Genomic DNA, 18524 nt, shown 5'->3' with positions numbered 1-18524 from the left:
CCTCGTCTAAATAAATGACCTGGATTTACAGATAGTTCAATTTTATAGACCCAAGTAAGTTAGGGAGAGCTATGGAATCAGGAAGCAATCCAAATAGGGTAAGCACATTGGTTGTTCACTGGCAAATTATGTTTAATACAGATAAATACAATATAGGAAGCCAAAATAGAAGACGTACATACCATGAATGAGGTAAAAACTACCAAGGGAAGGTGAAAAACAAGGTGAAAGAGTGACTGGGCTGTTATTACCAAATCATTTGAGGTCAGATGCTCAGAGGTCATGCTCAAGCTGTATAGTCTCTGGTCGGGTTGCTCCAAGAGTAACGGTCACAGTTCTGGTGAGTGTGACATAAGGAGTCTTCCCAGGTCCTACCAAGCGCAACAAGAGTTGTTAGAGGGATGAGCTATGAGAAACAAGTAGATAAGATAGGACTCTTCAGCCTTGAAAATAAATAACTTTAAGGAGATCTTTGGAGATATATGAACGCCAAATGAGATAGAGCTATTCTAAGACAACAGGACAAAAGTTCAATTTCAGAGTAAACGCCAGGAAGTACGTTTTTTAGACAGAAAGTAATCAGTAGTTATTATGAGTTATTAATAAGCGTAGTTTACGTCAGGTCAGGACATAAAGCTAATTAAACCACATTGTGTTGTAATGGGAAGACTTAAGTTGCTGTTCTGGAAGGATGAGATTAAATTAGCCAAAGAGCCATTTTATACACAGGAAAATCTTACAAATAGACATGGAGTAAATGTCAATTAATGTCCAATGGAAGATTGTTGGCCAGGACACAATGAGCTACTCCCTTCACTTTTTAAATAGTGTCATGGAATCTTTAAATTCCTCCTGAACAGTCAGAAGATCCCAGTTTTAATATCTTAAACAAAACATGTCACCTCTAACAATGAAGGCTCACACCAGTACTAACCTGATGTGTCAGGCTGGTCTATGAGATCACTGTGTTGGGAACAAAGGTCAGACTGATATGGAAACTGATCTCCAGATGATTAGTCCCTAACAATCAATGGACTGTGTTTAAGTGACTGGTTTTATGAAGAAACATTAGGGTAATATTCGCAGTATTTTTAAGTGTTCCTTCAATTCGTGCCAGCGTTAATGCGATGTAATGTGTTGACAAGGCCCTTAAACTGTGTGTTATCTACAGAGTGCAAGCCAGAGGTGGGTTTCAGATGTGGAGATGGCAGGTGTATCCTGAAGTCGTGGGTTTGTGACGGAGACCATGACTGCTCCGACTATTCTGATGAGGTTAACTGCTGTAAGTCCTCAACTCACTACAACACTACAGCCGCTCAGTCATACAAGCACTTCAGTAATGTTGGCTAGAAATGAAGTTAGGAATGTGTGCTTTGAATATTAGTGGCACATAGACCAGATTTAGTGTACATAAGAATGTACAGCAACGGAAAACACCTTTGTAGTGTAACGGTATGAGCCCAAAGTAAAAAGAAAATCCTTCACTACCCTTTAGTTGATTACTTTGGCAAATAGCTAATTTCCCTCTTTATCTGCACTATATCACCAGAAAACGTTAAGTCAATAACTGGATCAATGTTTTTTGCCTTGGATAACATGTTTACCACTTTCTGTGTAGGTTTGTTTCACAGCTAAGTTCTGATAGAGCTTAAAGTTGCACTCACTGTCTTTGGACTTGCGGCGGAAGCTACAGTCTCTTGTCTGTGTCAGAATAGATGATCGATCAAATATCAGATCATACATGTGACATGGACAGGTGAACGCCAAGTACATATCTCCTTGTCCCCTAAACTAAGCACAAATACACCTCCTTAGCATACCAGGGCTAGTGAGTAACAATCCATTAGTGTAAACAAGAAATTCAAACGGTCTAAAAAGCTCATAAAAAATGAAGGGTAAATTTTGCAATATTTCTTCATATGTTTCTTTATCAACAACAACAAAGTACACTTGTATAGCCTTTCGCAAGGCACTGGCCAATGAAAGATTTGGAGCCGAGCTGGGGATTGGGACGAGAAACACATCTTTTTATTGCCTCAGTGGCTTTGTTTAGCAGCAGTTAAGTGACTAATGGTACTCCATTGACTCTAATGTTGTGTTTGCCATTGGGAGCTTCATTACCAAGCAGTGTCTAAATGCCTCTTTGTAAAAGCAGACATCAGACACTGCTAGTCAGGACCTGGCAACATGTTCAGCTGTAGTAAAGTTGCTGGCAGACATATCCAGTCAGCACAGCTCTACTATAAATATCCCATCTGTCTGTTCTACACCATAACTAAATATACTGCTAGGATCTGGCATGTAGAGTGTCAGCACCAACACAACACTAAACCAGATGAGACTGAACTTTCTTAAGAAAGCATGGTTGTCTGTCTGTCTTATGTAATGCCGTGTCTGGGTCTGTAACTGAAGCTGACAAAAGCTGCATTGCTTTATTGCAATAATTGAAATATATACAACACATTCGAAGCTGCTTCATCATCAGGAGTGTGAAGAGATATTCACGATAAAGAAATGTTTGCCTATGTGCCATCTGAAAAAAAATTATAATTCATAAACTGATATCATAAAGTACACATTACCAGGAGTTGGCTGATAGAGACTGAACAGCAATGAGCAGCAGGGAGCCCAGCAACGTCAGAGTATTTTAGTGCCTCGTCAAAGCGATGCAATGAAGAACGCGGCAGACTGGTCAGCTTGTAGTGCCTCTAAATTATTACAATTATCTCTCAGATGACTTCTGCAGGAGAAGGTCACTGTGTAGTTCTGCTATGCTAAAGCCCTTCTTTAAGAAACATTTCCAAGAATTGCATTAAAATGACCTGGACGGACAAGCTACATGTTTTGGTACCACCCACAACGAATTCCAACATAGCTTTTTTTCAGTATAGTTATCAGCCTTGTTTCCCATGTGCTTAGGGTTTCCTTCTATGTTCTAGATTTAGTCAAACTCACTGAATATTGCAAAACATCAATCAAATTCAGGCAGTAGTTCACTCCTCATTCTGTTACATATTAATATAATTGGTTTTAAGAGTTCTTGAATGCTGTGCTGAGAATTGCTTTGTTTGAAAGCCTTTAGGGTTTTGAACTCATTGATATTGCTCCTTTTTCAGCTTGCAGCGCCAAAGGTATGCTGGACTGTGGCAACGGCAATTGCTTCCTAAAGCTCTTCCATTGTGATGGTGAAAATGACTGTGAAGACTGGAGTGATGAAGTGAACTGCTCTACCTCTCCTACTGGTTTGTAATTCTTCTGAAAATCCAGCACCAATACTTGAAGATGAAAAGACTAAAAACAGAATTTATTTCTGAAATAAATCAAATACTATAGATTCACATTGGTGTGTCAGCCCGGCTCAGTGGAAGCACTCTCGCCTCTCAGTCAGAAGGTTGTAAGCTCATGCTCCATGTCAGGACTCGGAACATTTGGCTGCTCAGAAAATACACAGTCAAAACTACTTTAAGTATATTCTGTGAAGTGCTTTGAGACGTTGTGACGACATGATAAGACGTTATACAATTGCAAGGATTATTATTATTAGCCAAGAAACTGGTGATTGTGAAAAATTAAGTTAATTTTAAATGTTATCAATTACAAGAAGTATTTTAAATATTTCATGTTTGTATATTGGTCTCACTGAATGGTCAAAGGTCCAAACTTCCTCCATTTCTTTCACTCAAAAAGCTGTTTCTGTTAAAAGAAAATTACTCTTATTTTGTGTTTTTTTTGCATTTCAGTGAAATGTTGAAAAAAATCATCTGTTAATTAACTGCTACTTTGCTTTGCAGCACATTAATTAATGTGAATTAAACACTATTCTCCCCAATTCAGTAAATTTTGCAAGTTCATTTATATACGTTTAGAAATATCTGTAATTACAATTTTACAACACAAATAATTCAACCTTAAGATTTTTAATATGACTTTATGGGGTGAAATTTGTGGCATTTGAAACAGATTAAATGTGATAATAATACTAATTCTTACATTTGATTTGGCCTTTCTTGCCAGGTGGATATTTGAAAATGCTTCTTCACAGAATATACTGTAAAGTGGAGTGACTGTGCTTTGTAGCAATTGCGGCAACCAATTCGAGCAGAGTAATGTACCATAAACAGCCGTGAAGTGAATGAGCAATCAGTCTCAGTGAAAACCTGTCTAGTCACCTCTACATGAAATGTAGAAACTTACCTATTTGGCTCCTTTTGAGCAGATGAAATGAGAGCTTTGTTACTGAGACCTGGCAAGACCTGACCATTTTAAGGCAGAACTGCAAGCAGCAGGTAAATACAGCAGGCTGCACAATTGCACCATTGATTTAAAGACTCTTCCAACTTCCTCACTCTTGTCTGAACTAGGAAAATCAGTAGATTTATTTCCTGTCAGTTCTTCAGGGGCACAGTTCATGCCTGGTGATAGATTAGGATCACACTAAGTCAGAGGTGGAAGGTAAAGGTGAAAGTTTAAGTACTGTATTGCTAGGTATCCTATTATATAGTAAACCTCATATGAATTGTATCAGTTGAGACCATACATTTAATATGACTTATGCAAAGCATGAGTTATGTGAAACTTAGACTGTATTATACATGACTTATGTAAAGTTATGTATAAGTCGGATTTTATATGACTAACACATAATAAATAACAAGTACTGAACTGGCTGATGATATTAAGGCAAGGTTTCTGTACCATGTTTAACCAATGTATATTAAAGCTATGGTAGCCCATTGTTTATATATCCAGTACTGCACAGTAGTGTACCTCATGTGCAGAAAACATGTCCTGTACAATGATTGGCACAACCAAACAGGTTTCAGAACAGAACTGTTTTAATAGAATATAAACTTAATTTGTGTTTAGTTGGGGTATCTGCATTGCCTGATGCCATGATGCCTGGTCAAAATCTTGTCTTCTATACTTGTTCAGTGTTCTGTACTGCGCATGTGGTCCTGCATCATTGCAGCCTGTAAATGAGCATGAGGTGTGGACTGAGGTTCCACATGGATCACTGTTTATGCTGTTTCAAGTCTGGTAAGTGTGAATGCAGTGAAGGGTCCCCTTTACTCAGGCATCCCTTGTTCATCACGTGATCAGGTGATGCTCTTTCCTCTCTCAGCCTCCCCCCTCACACTGCCAAGCGCGATGATGTTGATGTTACACCCTGGGAGGGAGGACATGGAGAGAGTCAGGATGAGTATGTGAGGTGCTCTGTTGGACATAGGCGTGGAAAACAAAGTTTTGACCCAGGAGCCGGCAAGTGCAGTAGCAGCATTGGGAGTTCTGAGATTGTTAATACGACTTTTGCAGATAAATTGAAGTGGATTTAATAGGAACTTCAATGGGACTTGGGTAAATGTATGATTTAGGCGATTATATGATTTATACAGATCAGACTTATGGGAGTTTTACTGTATACATCTGAGGCCTGACGTTCCTCATGTTAAAATCCAAGATCGTGCAGAATTTTGGAAAGTTCTACAATTGCCATGGTTCTTGAATAGATTGGCTTCAAAACCAGTTTCAGAATTAAAACTGAACTGTAAAAGCAATATATAGGATTGCTTTTCCTGTATATCTCAAGATTACCTTGTGATGGGTTGACCAAAGAACGGCATGAATAGAATTTCCTGACCGTTTGATCAAGATTGCATGTTGTCAACAACAATCACACCTGTTTTTTCTATGTTCTCTGGCAGATCAGAGCCCTTGTAAAGAAGGAGCTCAATCCTGTGTAGGACATTCCTGTGCTGATCCATGCAATGGAAGCTCTAGTTGTGCAGATCAAAGTAATAGAATGAACTGCACTAAGTTAGATCCAATCAATTTGAATGATGCACGTTTGAGATAGTTGAATAGAAAGCCATAAAATAATAGTAATAATAATCCTTACATTTGTTATAGCACCTAATCACATTGCTGAAGTGTCTCAAAATGCTTCACAGGATATACTGTATCCTTGAATGTAGTGGGTGTGTATTTTCTAGGTGAACGTACCATGGATATCATCAATTGGAAGTCTGCTTATGTTTTTAAGTGGAAATACATTTCCTTTTAGTGCCTTATAGTAATACAGACCTGCAGTTTCAATTTTAAAGACAGTATAACAACAAACCTTGTGTCTTTTTTTTGCTTTACATCCACATTGTCAAAGGTTTCAAAACTCGAGTCATGGAAAAGAAAAATGCATTTAAATGTTCTTCTTCTTCAGGTAAATGTGAGCCCATTTCTCTGGAACTCTGCATGAATCAGCCATACAACTCCACAATCTACCCCAACTTCATGGGCCATAGGAACCAGAAAGAGGTGTTATTAAGCAAGGCATTTTCTGTGTTCCCAACCCTTGTCGAGACCAACTGTTACAAGTACCTCATGTTCTTCGTATGCACCATCCTTGTGCCGAAGTGTGATGATGAGACTCATCAGGGGATCCCTCCTTGCAGGTAATCAGAGGGCCTTGGCCATTGAACATGTATTATTAATAATAATAATAATCCTTGCATTTGATATAGCGCTTTTCACGTCTTCTAGGCGTCCCAAAGGGCTTCACAGAATATACTGTAAAGTGAATTGACTGTATATTTGTGGGCGAACATGGCAGCCAACTGCGCACAGCAATGTCCTAGAAACAGTCATGGATTGAAAATGACCAATTTATTATTGTTTTGTTTTTTTGGAGGGATTATTATCGTTGGTAAGAATAACTGACTGAGAGCATTATTCCAGTCCAGAACTTCAAGAAAAAAGATCTGTGTTAATCCAATTGCAGCGTGCAACACAACCAACACTCTCCATCATGGTTCTGTAAATGTTAGCACATTCTTTTCTCATATCTGTAACAGGCAAATTAACTTAATTGCCTGTGACCTTTGTGCTATTTCTAGGATTTTGAAGTCACAGACCTGTTGTTCCATTTGCCTACATACCATTCTATATCAAATACACGTTTATTATTTATTTCCAGATCATAATCTCTTTTATGTGTTTCATTAATTTAAGTAATCTCATTGTTGTGCATAAGATATTGCTGGAGCAAATTAGCAACCAATTTGACTATATGATAATCCTTGCATTTGATATGGAGCCTTTCACGTCAGGAGAACACGCTACAGGATTTACTGTAAAGTGCAGTGATTCTGTATTTTGTAGGCGAATGATAACAGTCACATTTCTAATTATTCTTAGTGTAAAGTATTTTGAGACATTTCTTATGTGAAAGGAACTGTACCAACATAGGTTGTTGTTTGCCTGGTAGCTGAATTCCCATTTTACATCCTAATAGATATTTGTGTTGCTTTCAGGTCTTTGTGTGAGAATTCCAAGGAGCGTTGTCAGAAACTGCTGAACCTGGTTGGACTATCTTGGCCTGATGGCACGGACTGCAATCAGTTCCCAAGGGAAAATTTGGACAATCAGACCTGTCTGATGCCTGATGAGAATGTAGAAGGTTAGTCCTATCAATGCAAGCTTACAGATCAGCACTAAATCGGAAATTTACAATAACAACAACAACATCTTGGATTTATACAGCGCCCTCCATGCCGGACAGCGTCTCAGAACACTTCACAGTAACGGATTCCGGGGTCGAGCCAGGGGGAGGGGGAGGAAGGTGACCAAAGGCGCAGTCAAAAAAAAGGTCTTCAGCAGGGATCTGAAAATAGGAAGAGAGGGACAAGGTGAAGGGAGTGAGGAAGGGAATTCCAGAGCCTCGGGGCATGTGGCTGAAGGCACGGTTGCCAAGGGTGGAGCGGAGGACTCGGGGGACAAGGAGGAGGCCAGAACCGGAGGAATGAAGACAATGGATACTGTTTTGAGGAGAGAGGAGGTCAGAGAGGTAGGGGGTGCAGAGGAATGGAGGGATTTGAATACAAGGGTGAGGATCTTGAAGTCGATCCTCTCTGGGATAGGCAGCCAGTGCAGTCTGGCAAGGACTGGGGTGATCGGGGAGCGGAGTTTGTTGCCGGTGAGAATGCGGGCGGCAGAGTTTTGAATGATTTGGATTTTATGGATGGTAGCGGATGGGAGACCGGCGAGGAGGGCATTAGAATAGTCCAGCCGAGAGGTGACAAAGGCATGGACCAGGGTTTCAGTGGCTTTCAGAGAGAGGTATTGGCGGAAACGGGCGATGCGTCAGAGGTGGAAGAAGGCAGTGCTGGTGAGGGACTGGATGTGGGGGAGGAAGGATAATTGGGGGTTGAATCTGACACCTAGGTTGGGTATGGGTTCGGAGAGATTTAGGGGGTGTCAGGTAGGTGGAGGAGGTGAGAGCCGTGAGATTTTAGACATTGACGAGAGCCAGAGTATGGCTTCCGTCTTGTCAACGTTCAGCTGAAGGAAATTTGCACTCATCCAGCCCCTGAGATCTGACAGGCAGGCTGACAGAACATCAGGGGACTGGGGGTCAGAAAGAGAAGTGGGAAAATAGAGTTGGCTGTCGTCCGTGTACATGTGGAAACGTACCCCATGTCTGTGGATGACATCCCCAAGAGGGAGCACGTAGATCAGAAAGAGGAGGGAACCAAGATGGATCCTTGGGGTACCCCACAGGTGGATGATGAAGGAAAGGTGATGTAGGAGGATAGCGTGATCGACTGTGTCGAATGCAGCAGAGAGGTCCAGGAGGACAAGGAGGCCAAAGGAGCCCTGGTCACAGATAGAAAGGATGCAGTTTGTGACTTTCACAAGCACAGTCTCTGTACTATGGGCAGGGTGGAAACCGGACTGGAGGGGTTCGAAGAGGAAGTGGGAGGAGAGGTGTACGCGAAGTTGATTGGCAACAACCATGTTCTAGGACTTTAGCGAGGAAGGGCAGGTTAGAAATGGGGTGGTAGTGGCTGGGGTTTGAGGGATCTAGGGAAGGTTTTTTGAGGAGGTGGGTGATGACAGCAGTTTTGAGGGGAGCAGGGACTGATCCGGAGGAGAGGGACTGGTTGATGACATCAGCCAGTAGTGGGCAGAGGAGGGGGAGCTGGGTGACCAGCAAGTTGGTGGGGAGGGGGTCAAGGCAGCAGTTGGTGGGTTTCATGGAGGTGATGGTGGGTGAGAGGGAGGAGGGAGAGATGGGGAGGAAGGAACATAGGATGGGGTTGGTGGTAGGAGCAGATGATGGGGAGGGTGAGGGGGACAGAGAGGGCGTGGTGGTGGGTGACAAGAGGCAGGTGGATGAGGCTGCCTGGCGGATGTTATGTATTTTAGATGAAAAGAAGTCCATGACCTCCTCGCACTTGGCATTTGATATGAAGATTGAGGAGGCCTGAGGGGGGGCACGGAGGAGGTAGTGGGTGGTGGAAAAAAGGATTTTAGGGTTGTGTTTTGTCTCCAAGATGATGTTGGAGTAGAAGGCCGTTTTTGCGCGTGTCAAAGAACGGCGGTAGCTGTGGAGATGCTTGGGCCACAGGTGCCGATGAACTGTCAGGCCAGTTTTCTGCCATCTGCGCTCGATCAGCCCCGTTTGGGTTTTTTGGCAGTGGAGATGGTTGTTGTACCAGAGGGATCGGGTGGGTTTGGAGATGGGGGTCCTGGATTTCAGGGGGATGAGGGAGTTGAAGGTGGAGGAGAGGCAATCACGGAGCAGCTGGACGGCTGCTTCAGGGTCATTGCAGGTGGAAGGCCAGAGGGATAGGATGTTTGATGATGAGAGGGCCTTTGTGAGGGTCTCAGGGGGTAGCCTTGTCCAAGGGCGCTAGAGGATGGTTGAGGGTTTGGTGGAGGAGTGAGGAATGTGAGAGGAAAAGGAGATGAGGAAGTGGTCCAAGATGGCTATGTTCAATATGCTGAGGTCGGAAGTGTCAAAGCCGTGGGTGATAACAAGATCAAGGGCATGACCATGGTTGTGGGTGGGTGAGTTTATATGAAGGGTGAGGTTTAGGGGGGAGAGGAGGGCAGTGAAGTCGGCAGAAGTAGTGCAGGGGGAGTTTAGGTGGAGGTTGAAATCGCCCATTATGAGCAGGCGCTCGGAGCAGAGGGACAGGGAAGAGAGGAGAGTAGAGATATCTGTGTGGAAGGAGCCAGGGGGTTTAGGGTGGCGGTAGACAAGGAGGATTTTCAATGGGAGAGAGGGGTGGAAGAGGGTGAGGAGCTTGCAGGAGGGGAAGCAGCCAGAGGAGTAGGGGATAAGACCAAGGGAGGCTTTGGAAATGAAGGCCACCCCGCCGCCACGTTGGTTTGGACGGGGGTGTGGTGGATGGTGTAGCCTGGAGGGGAGGCTTCCACTAGGGGGATGGGGTCATTGGGGGAGAGCCAGGTTTCGGTGAGCCCAAGAATGTCAAGGTGCTTGTCCAGGATGAGGTTGTGGATGGTGAGGGCTTTATTTGAGAGGGAACAGATGTTTTGGAAGGAAATGTGGGTGGGTTTTCTGGAGGGAGAAGAGAGAGGAGAGGGTGATGCGGAGAGGATTTTTGGGAGTACAGGAGAGATGGTTGTGGAGAGAGTGGGATTGGAGAGTTGGGGAGGGTACGTATGGGGGAGGGGAAAGTTGGGTTTGCCTTAAGGAGGCGGTTTGAGCGGAAGGAGTGAATGATTGGACACATGGGTTTGCTGCTCTGGGACAGCCAGTGCCGGGAGCCACGATGGGCCCGGTGGAGGATGCCCAGGCTGGAGCAGAGGGAAGTGGTGATGGGGTCGAGGAGAGAGAAAAGGCGGGGAGGGCGGTGGGAGAGAAGGGCAGAGGGGGAGTAGCGGATAGAGGGGGGTGAGAGAAGAGACATTTAGAGTGGAGGGGGACGCTCGGGTTACCTGCTGTTTCCCCATACCCCTGTGGTTGGAGGTGTTGCACCAGCACAGGCACAATGTGCTGTAAGCCTTTTATATCTCTATGAAAACAGTCAGCCTGAGCCTTGTGGCAAAAACTTCCTCTGTCAGTAATCACATGCTTTAACGAGTTATTTATTTTCGTTTTGTAGAATGTTCCCCAAGTCATTTCAAGTGTAACTCAGGAGGGTGTGTGTTGATATCAAGCTGGTGTGATGGACAGGCAGACTGTGTTGATCGTAGTGATGAGGAGGAATGTGGTAAGAGTTATATGCTTTGCTTCGAAAATAAATGACAGAAGTGCCAAAAACAGTTCCGCTGGCAAAATATAATAATGAACATTGCTATTGTGGGATCCACATAGATTACCAGATAAGACAGTGACATGTTGGTATACATACGAAGCTTCAGCAGTGTGCATTAATAATTAATGTGTAGAATAAACCCCAAATAGCTTAAATATTTAACATGTATCCCATCTTTTTTTAAACAATACAATTTACATTTATATAGATAGTGCCTTTCACATTGGGAGGATATCCCAAAGCAACACATGTTTCATAACCTTCAGTCTTGTATAAGAACAGGCTGAATGGTATAAATGTATAATCATATGTATATCACAGATTTGTACTGCGAATGAATTGTCCAGTTACAAACAGACATGACGTTTGCTTTTGTGGCTAATTGCAGAAGCTGAATTGCAATCCTCTGAACAACTGGAAGACTTGTTGCAGTTATCCAGTTGCCTTTATCTCCCATCCATTCTGCTCCTCCAAAATATACAAATGAAAAGTTATCCAAACACTTCAACTCAGACCATGATTGCCCCATATTTCAATTAGTCACAGGGTTGACAGTCAATCCCAGATGGGCTTCCAGCATCAATTTAATGCCTTACTTACATTTTCAACAATGTTTCAGAAACCACCATCAGCATTCACTGCTTGGCAGGGAATTGAACAACTAATTCACAACTAACGTAAACACACAAACATTTAGCGTCCCTGCTTAAATTCCTTGCTGTTGTTAATAATGTGCTAATTTAACTAACAACACCCTAGTAGTGCCTGCGATTAAAGTTATATTACCCGGAATGATCTTGAGTCCACTTCAGGGCCAGGGCACGAGCTATCTCCAGCAGTCAGACATTTAGCAGATGTCTCCTGTAAAGAGATCTTGAGAGCCGATAGGCTTGTTTTAAGCAGGTCACACGAGAGCTCCTGGCTTGTGGGCTTTAAGGTGGAGCTGGGAATACTCTGGCAAATAATAATATGATAATCCTTGCATTTGATATAGTGCCTTATCGTGTCTTCAAGACGTCTCAAAGCACTTCACAGAATATACTGTAAACAACAACAACAACAGTAAGATTCCATTTATAGAGCGCCTTTCACGTCGGGAGGACGTCCCAAGGCGCTGAAGTAAAGTGAATTGACTGGGTATTTTGTGGGCAAAATGTGGCAGCCAATTGCACACAGCAGTGTCCCACAAACAGTTGTGGATTGAAGGAACAAATTCTTATTTTTTTACATTTTATTTATTCAGAAAGGGCTCCACCATTCGACTAACAACCGGGATCCTAGTTACTGCTAGGTAAACAGAGGTGTGTGGAGTAAGGAAACATGCCTAACATTTTGCACTGCCCAAGAATCAAACCAATGTCCTCTCGCTTGTGAGGCGAGTGCTCTAACCACTGAGCTACAGGATCCACAATACTCTGGCAAAGTGAAACAGCCCTTCAGCTAGGTTTTTTAAAAAATTTGGAAAAGGATGATATTAACAAACTAATAGATTTATTTAACGATCCTGTACATTGTAACCTGGAAAATGAATCTCTGATGTCCTGGAACTCCTACCTTCTCATTTTCTGTTCCCAGATTGTATTAAGCGAGGCCTCTGGGAATGTCCCACTGAGAAGACCTGTATCGAGTACAGAATGGTCTGTGATGGGATCCAGGACTGTGTTGACAGCGCGGATGAAAAGAATTGCTGTAATTTATCACAAGCTTTATGTACTTTTTTTATTCACCGAAATGGATTGTTTTCCCCTCAGAACACGACTCTTAAAATAGCTATTGATGTTTCGCTTTTTTAGATGCTTTTGATCAACCTAGAACTTCATAGTTAAATGCGTTGAAAACAAATACAAATACATCAGGAACTACCTCCTTAATCTGCTGAGCATATTTAGCATAATGAATAATGGCAATGTGCCTCCCCCACAGTGAATACTGCAGGCTTTAACACATTAGGGATTTGGGGGCACATACACAAAACAAAATCAAAAGCCTCCATTATGTGAGCAGAAGGTTATCCCCAGAAGCTATGAATTACTAGACTGCTTCAAGAGTGAAGTGCCTATAAATCAATAGTGACAAGCTTGTCTCAGAAGTGAATAGACATCCATAATTCACTACTCGCTCAACGGCCTCGGCACAATCCATCCATAATGCTGCATAGCTCGTTTTTGTTAAAGTGTATCTTTTATAATATTGATGATTTATTTAATATAGGTTGAATGAGTAAGTGTCACTGTTTTTTCTATTGCCCTATCTTCATAGTGGTGAGATAATCCAATCAAGAACACATGGCATGTGAACTGTTCTGTTTCTCATAGCCACACAATGTGCTCTTCATGGAAGCAATGTGTTTGCATGATATGAGGAAATGTGTATGTTATATACATGTTTAACTGAAGAATTGGCCACATTCAAGGCTGAGCCACGATGTTGAGAAATTTCGAGCCTTTGATCTGTCAATAAGGTCAAAAATCACCTGATATATTCTTGAGCAATTCAGAACTGGAACGGCAATCTTTTCAAGATGCACAGTGTTAATGTTTTGTAAAACAATTACAGCATCCTCTTTGAGCAAGTTAAATTTTGTGCATAGCATATGCAAGCACAAGAAATCTTTTTGAACACTTTAAGACTTATTGTTCTGGTATCTGTGATTCATTGTCTCTTTCTTTCTTTCTTTCTTTCTTTCTTTCTTTCTTTCTTTCTTTCTTTCTTTCTTTCTTTCTTTCTTTCTTTCTTTCTTTCTTTCTTTCTTTCTTTCTTTCTTTCTTTCTTTCTTTCTTTCTTTCTTTCTTTCTTTTCTTTCTTTCTTTCTTTCTTTCTTTCTTTCTTTCTTTCTTTCTTTCTTTCTTTCTTTCTTTCTTTCTTTCTTTCTTTCTTTCTTTCTACCCTGCAGCATTCTGCAAAGAGAATGAGCTGGAGTGCAGAAGCCATGCCTGTGTGCCCCGTAAAGTTTGGTGTGATGGATCGAGCGATTGTCCTGATGGCTCAGATGAATTGAACTGTGGTGAGTGTTAAATTAAAATGAAAACAGTTTTGTTGATTAGGATTTTAGAGATGGGTTACTTGTCCCACCATTGCCTGTTCCACCATTTTTAGACTATGGAAGATCTGTTAATCCCATTTTCCCATCTTTTCTCCAATTTCCTTAAAACCCTTACTTTTCGAATACCTCTCTTTATTGAAGGGGGTGAATTCGAAATATATCAGTAGAAACACTATTTCAGTGAGTGAATAGTAAATGGAACAGGCTCCCTAAGGAATCAGCACTGGAGACTAACCCCAATGTAAAAGGGGCACCAGGAAAGGAGAAAGGCATTTGTTTTGAACAGAAAACTCCGTGTCTTCCTTTGCTCAGTTCTTCCCTTCCTTCTCCCTTAAACTTACTGTTGTGATTCATCAGGATTGTCTTCAAATAATAACTTTGCAGAAGATCAAGAAGGTTAATGTCACAACCAAAGACATCTGAATCAAAGCAATACAATAAAAAGTCATTATTTTTTGAATGCTCAACTTCACCAAAGGTTATTTTTAAAAGAATCTTGATTGTGTCAGGTTTCAAAGTGTGGCTTGCAACTTATTTAGTGCAGTGCTGTGTAATGCAGAACTAAAACAGTAGGGACAGTGGTCTCTCACACGCATATCTCATTCCTCTTAAGTGGCCTTTAAGGTTTTGTTGCTGTTATGTTTGAGGGTTGCACAGTAGAACTTGCTCTACCGTCCGCTGAAGATCCTGCTGTAGATCCTGCTATTACTCTCTAGGGTGGAAACCACAGTATCTTGCTGTTGTTTCCATGTCACAATTGAATGTTCTGGCCATGGACCTTTCCTTGCTGTGTGGGTCAGTCATCCCTTATCCATACTGCTGGCTTGGCAACTCACTGGCAAATCCTGACATGCAGCAAAGCTGGAAATGGGACTGGGACTGTTTATCCTCCTGTATCTGGAACTGTTGCCTCTGAAGAAGCTGCTCCCCTCCTTCGGGGTATGGTTGTAAATGACTCCAGAGGTAATGTCATATCTTCCTTCGGATGAAACGTCAAGCCAAAGTCCCATCTGCCTGTCCAGATGGACATTAAAGATCCCACGGCATTTTTTGAATAGAGAAGGGAGTTTCTCTCTCCTGGTGTCCTGACCAATAACCCCCTCCAAAAATTTGATCAGTCGCTCCATTGCAATTTTTGGGACATTGCTGTGGCCAACATTGGCTGCTGGATTTGGCCACATAAAGAAATATTCTGTAAAGCACTTTGGGACGTTTTCTGACTTTGCATGTGATTTATTTCATATTGAAGAAATACCATTAAATGCAGGGCTGCTGTCAGCTGTGATATAAATGTGGCATTGGGTTAACCCTTCACAACTGTGACTGTAAGGGCATTGGGCACAGTAATGGAGTCAGGGGAAAGCATTCTATATTTAGCACATTAAATGTACCTTATGTGTGGGAGGTAGGCTCTGGTCCTCCCCAATAAACTGTTCTCAAAGGTGAAGTCATACACGACTTACAAAGGAAATGAGTTAAACTCCATTTTGGACATATATCCACATTCCTGGCCTTCATCAGCTTCCTGGATGGTCTTTATTTTCGATGCCACCAGACCAGGAGGAGCTGACTGTGGAGGTTCATTATATGAAGCCTGGAGCAGCGAGCAGAGGTTAATGGTTAAGGATGGATATAATTAAGAAATTAGTAACAAATTTATGATACTCGCCCACAAAATATACAGTCAATTCACTTTACAGTATATTCTGTGAAGCGCTTTGAGACGGCTCGAAGATATGATAAGGGGTTATATCAAATGCAAGGATTATTATTATTAATATATTTCTTAAGGTGTTCCTTGTTTTAATTAGCATAAGTAACTTATAAAGAATTCCCCCAAAATTTGCCCTATAGAATCATAGAATTTTTCAGCACAGCATTGGGCCATTTGCTAATAATATAATATAACAATAATATAATAATATATTAATAATAATATAACATTTGGCCATTGTGTCCATGGCTCACCAATTGTTGAATCTCACCCCCTCACCTTTTCCCTACACCCTCTCATGTATTTTTTGTTTTTTGTTCACCACAAGAGTGGGACAAACGTACATTTTACTAGCTGTGCTCTGAAGTATGTGTCTCTGTGGTTTGTTTACAGTGTCACTGTCAGAACATGGCAATTCCTCATCTCTGCTGGTTGTGCACAGGTCTTCTGCTAACTATCATGTGTGCGCTGATGATTGGCAGGAGGAGCTGAGCCAACTAGTCTGCAAGCAGCTTGGATTAGGGTAAGGTCAGTAGTTTGTAGCAACCTGACTGAAGGTGTAACTTTAACACTGAATCTGCTATCGGCGATGTAGCTGTAGCATACCCCACTGCTTAGCAGGACCGGTAGGTCATATACCAGTGTTTATACTGTAGCTCCCATCAGCAGGTGCACAAGGCAGTTTTATTACTATGTTTGGTGGCTCTTTTGCCTAGAGTGGTAAAACTCTGCAATATGGTACAGAAAACTGAAAATGTATTAAAGAGCAACTACAGGTATTTCAAATTATTCCAGAAATGTTAACAGGGTTTCCCTCAAGGATCCAAGTTAATGACCCCTTTACTCCTTTACTGGAATATTCACAAAATGCATTTGGCGAGCACTATCACCACTTTTTAAGGTTGCTGCTTCTGCATCACATTAATTGTTCTTAAATTGGGGAAATTCCTTCAATCAAAAGAGGTGCTGGGCGCAAACGGCTTTAGAGTAGAGTTAGAATTCAGATGTAGTAAACTGTGAGCGGGTCAGGATCAGATACATATACCTGCTGTTCTCCTCACTTTACCCCCACATGGAATACACCATTGGACTGCCTCTCACCTGATAGTTTCCCATGCTTCTTGAGCACAGGTAAACAAACACCTTCTTCCAGCAAGTCTCTGAACATCTTGTGGTTACCAATTCTAAAAAGCAATTATTGCTACCATTGCTGAGCAGTGAGTGTGGTTGAAAAGAGCTCATTATCATAATAATGATAATAATGCTTGCATTTGTTGTAGCACCTTATCACATCTTCGAGACGTCTCTAAGCGCTTTGCAGAATATACTGCAAAGTGAATTGACTGTATATTTTTGGAGCGAAACAATTCTTCAACCAACTTCAAGCTAGAAATATCAAATTTCACAAATCTATGAGTGTGGTTGAAAAATTGGCTGCCAAGTTTCGCCCACAAAGTACACACTTTACAATATATTCAGTGACGCGCTTTGAGATGTTTCATCTATGTGATAAGGAGCTATATTGAACACGAGGATTATTATTATTAAAAAGAGCTCACTGTACAAGCAGAAGTGTAAATGGCATCTTGTTGCTGGATAAAGCACCTCAGGACATAATGTGTGTCTCCAGCAACAAACCCAACCTCATCACCCCAACCTGCAAGAACTTCAGTTTTCCCAATGAGTGCTATTGAAACCTCATGACCCTTCGTAAAATCCAAAAGTGATTGAATAGTTTGGAGAGAAATCTGGAGATTCCATTTTTAGATTGACCAAAGTTAAAGGAGATGCACATTTATTGAACAAGTTTCATCAGATAAGCATGCTTCATAAATCAACAATTTAAATAAATCCATGGTAATATTGTACTTGAAAGTCAATCTGACTCGCAATCATTGTGAGGTGTAAAAATGGAAAGAATGCCACAAAAAGGTCATACAGAAAGCATCATAAAAAGTTTAGAGCACAGAAGGAAACCATTCAGCTCATGGAGTCTGTTGTGGTGCTCTGGCACGCTATCCTGTTTGAGGAGCACTATATAAATGCAAATTGTTGTTCGTGCTGACTCCTTGACTAGAGCCATCTGCTCTAATTCCATTTTCCTGTTCTTTTCCTATGACCTCTAGAATAACTTAATCTAAGCATTTATCCAAATATCCCTTTTAAACACTGTTATAGCCTTGGCATCATTCTCCCTTGACGCTGGAAGGCATCTTTTTCATGGAAATACTGATAACTTCTCATTTTATCGTCCTCATCATGAACACAAAAACACGGATGACGAAAGACGTTGATAAGAAACACACACATAAAAGGTCACTTAAAGTGGACGTTTTGTACCTTGAGTGTTCCCTGTTCATGAAATGCCTGCATTTCAGTCACGTGCCTGATTAACTAAGTACTTCTCAATGAGTTCGGTCTCTCACACCTTTCGTGATGGATCACAGAGTTCAAATTGTTCCAGACAAACTATGGCTGCTCCGGAAAAATGTTCCACTAGATAAAGTGGAGAAGCAGGTCAGCAAGAGTGACATTCCCTGATCTGTAGCAGCTCATGTTCTCACAACCGTATGGTGAATGGAGTAGACATAATGAAGCTTCTGACCTACTTCTTCTCTTACCAGTGGAACATATTTGAACAACCTAAATCAAAACAAGGTCCATGTGCTTTGGAATAAAAAAGCGTGCTTGTGTTTTAACAAATTTGAAA

General features: G+C 41.7%; 1 protein-coding gene across 3 annotated transcripts in view; it reads left to right on the top strand.

Moving 5' to 3' along the window:
- The window catches only part of corin (corin, serine peptidase), a 76673-nt gene that overhangs the window by 45836 nt on the left and 12313 nt on the right, over positions 1 to 18524 (top strand). For all 3 annotated transcript variants that reach the window (XM_007892710.2, XM_007892712.2, XM_007892711.2), the window contains exons 8-15: positions 1172 to 1282; positions 3117 to 3242; positions 6215 to 6446; positions 7305 to 7450; positions 10905 to 11012; positions 12633 to 12746; positions 13951 to 14061; positions 16208 to 16337. In XM_007892710.2, the coding sequence (XP_007890901.1) occupies positions 1172 to 1282; positions 3117 to 3242; positions 6215 to 6446; positions 7305 to 7450; positions 10905 to 11012; positions 12633 to 12746; positions 13951 to 14061; positions 16208 to 16337 (1078 nt within the window). The remainder of the gene's footprint in view (positions 1 to 1171; positions 1283 to 3116; positions 3243 to 6214; positions 6447 to 7304; positions 7451 to 10904; positions 11013 to 12632; positions 12747 to 13950; positions 14062 to 16207; positions 16338 to 18524) is intronic.

This window comes from Callorhinchus milii, unplaced genomic scaffold, assembly GCF_018977255.1.
Source record: "Callorhinchus milii isolate IMCB2004 unplaced genomic scaffold, IMCB_Cmil_1.0 Scaffold1, whole genome shotgun sequence".
In the NCBI taxonomy this organism is placed as follows: Eukaryota; Metazoa; Chordata; class Chondrichthyes; order Chimaeriformes; family Callorhinchidae; genus Callorhinchus; species Callorhinchus milii.
Note: the sequence above shows the minus strand (reverse complement) of the source record. Positions and strands in the feature narration are given on the sequence as shown.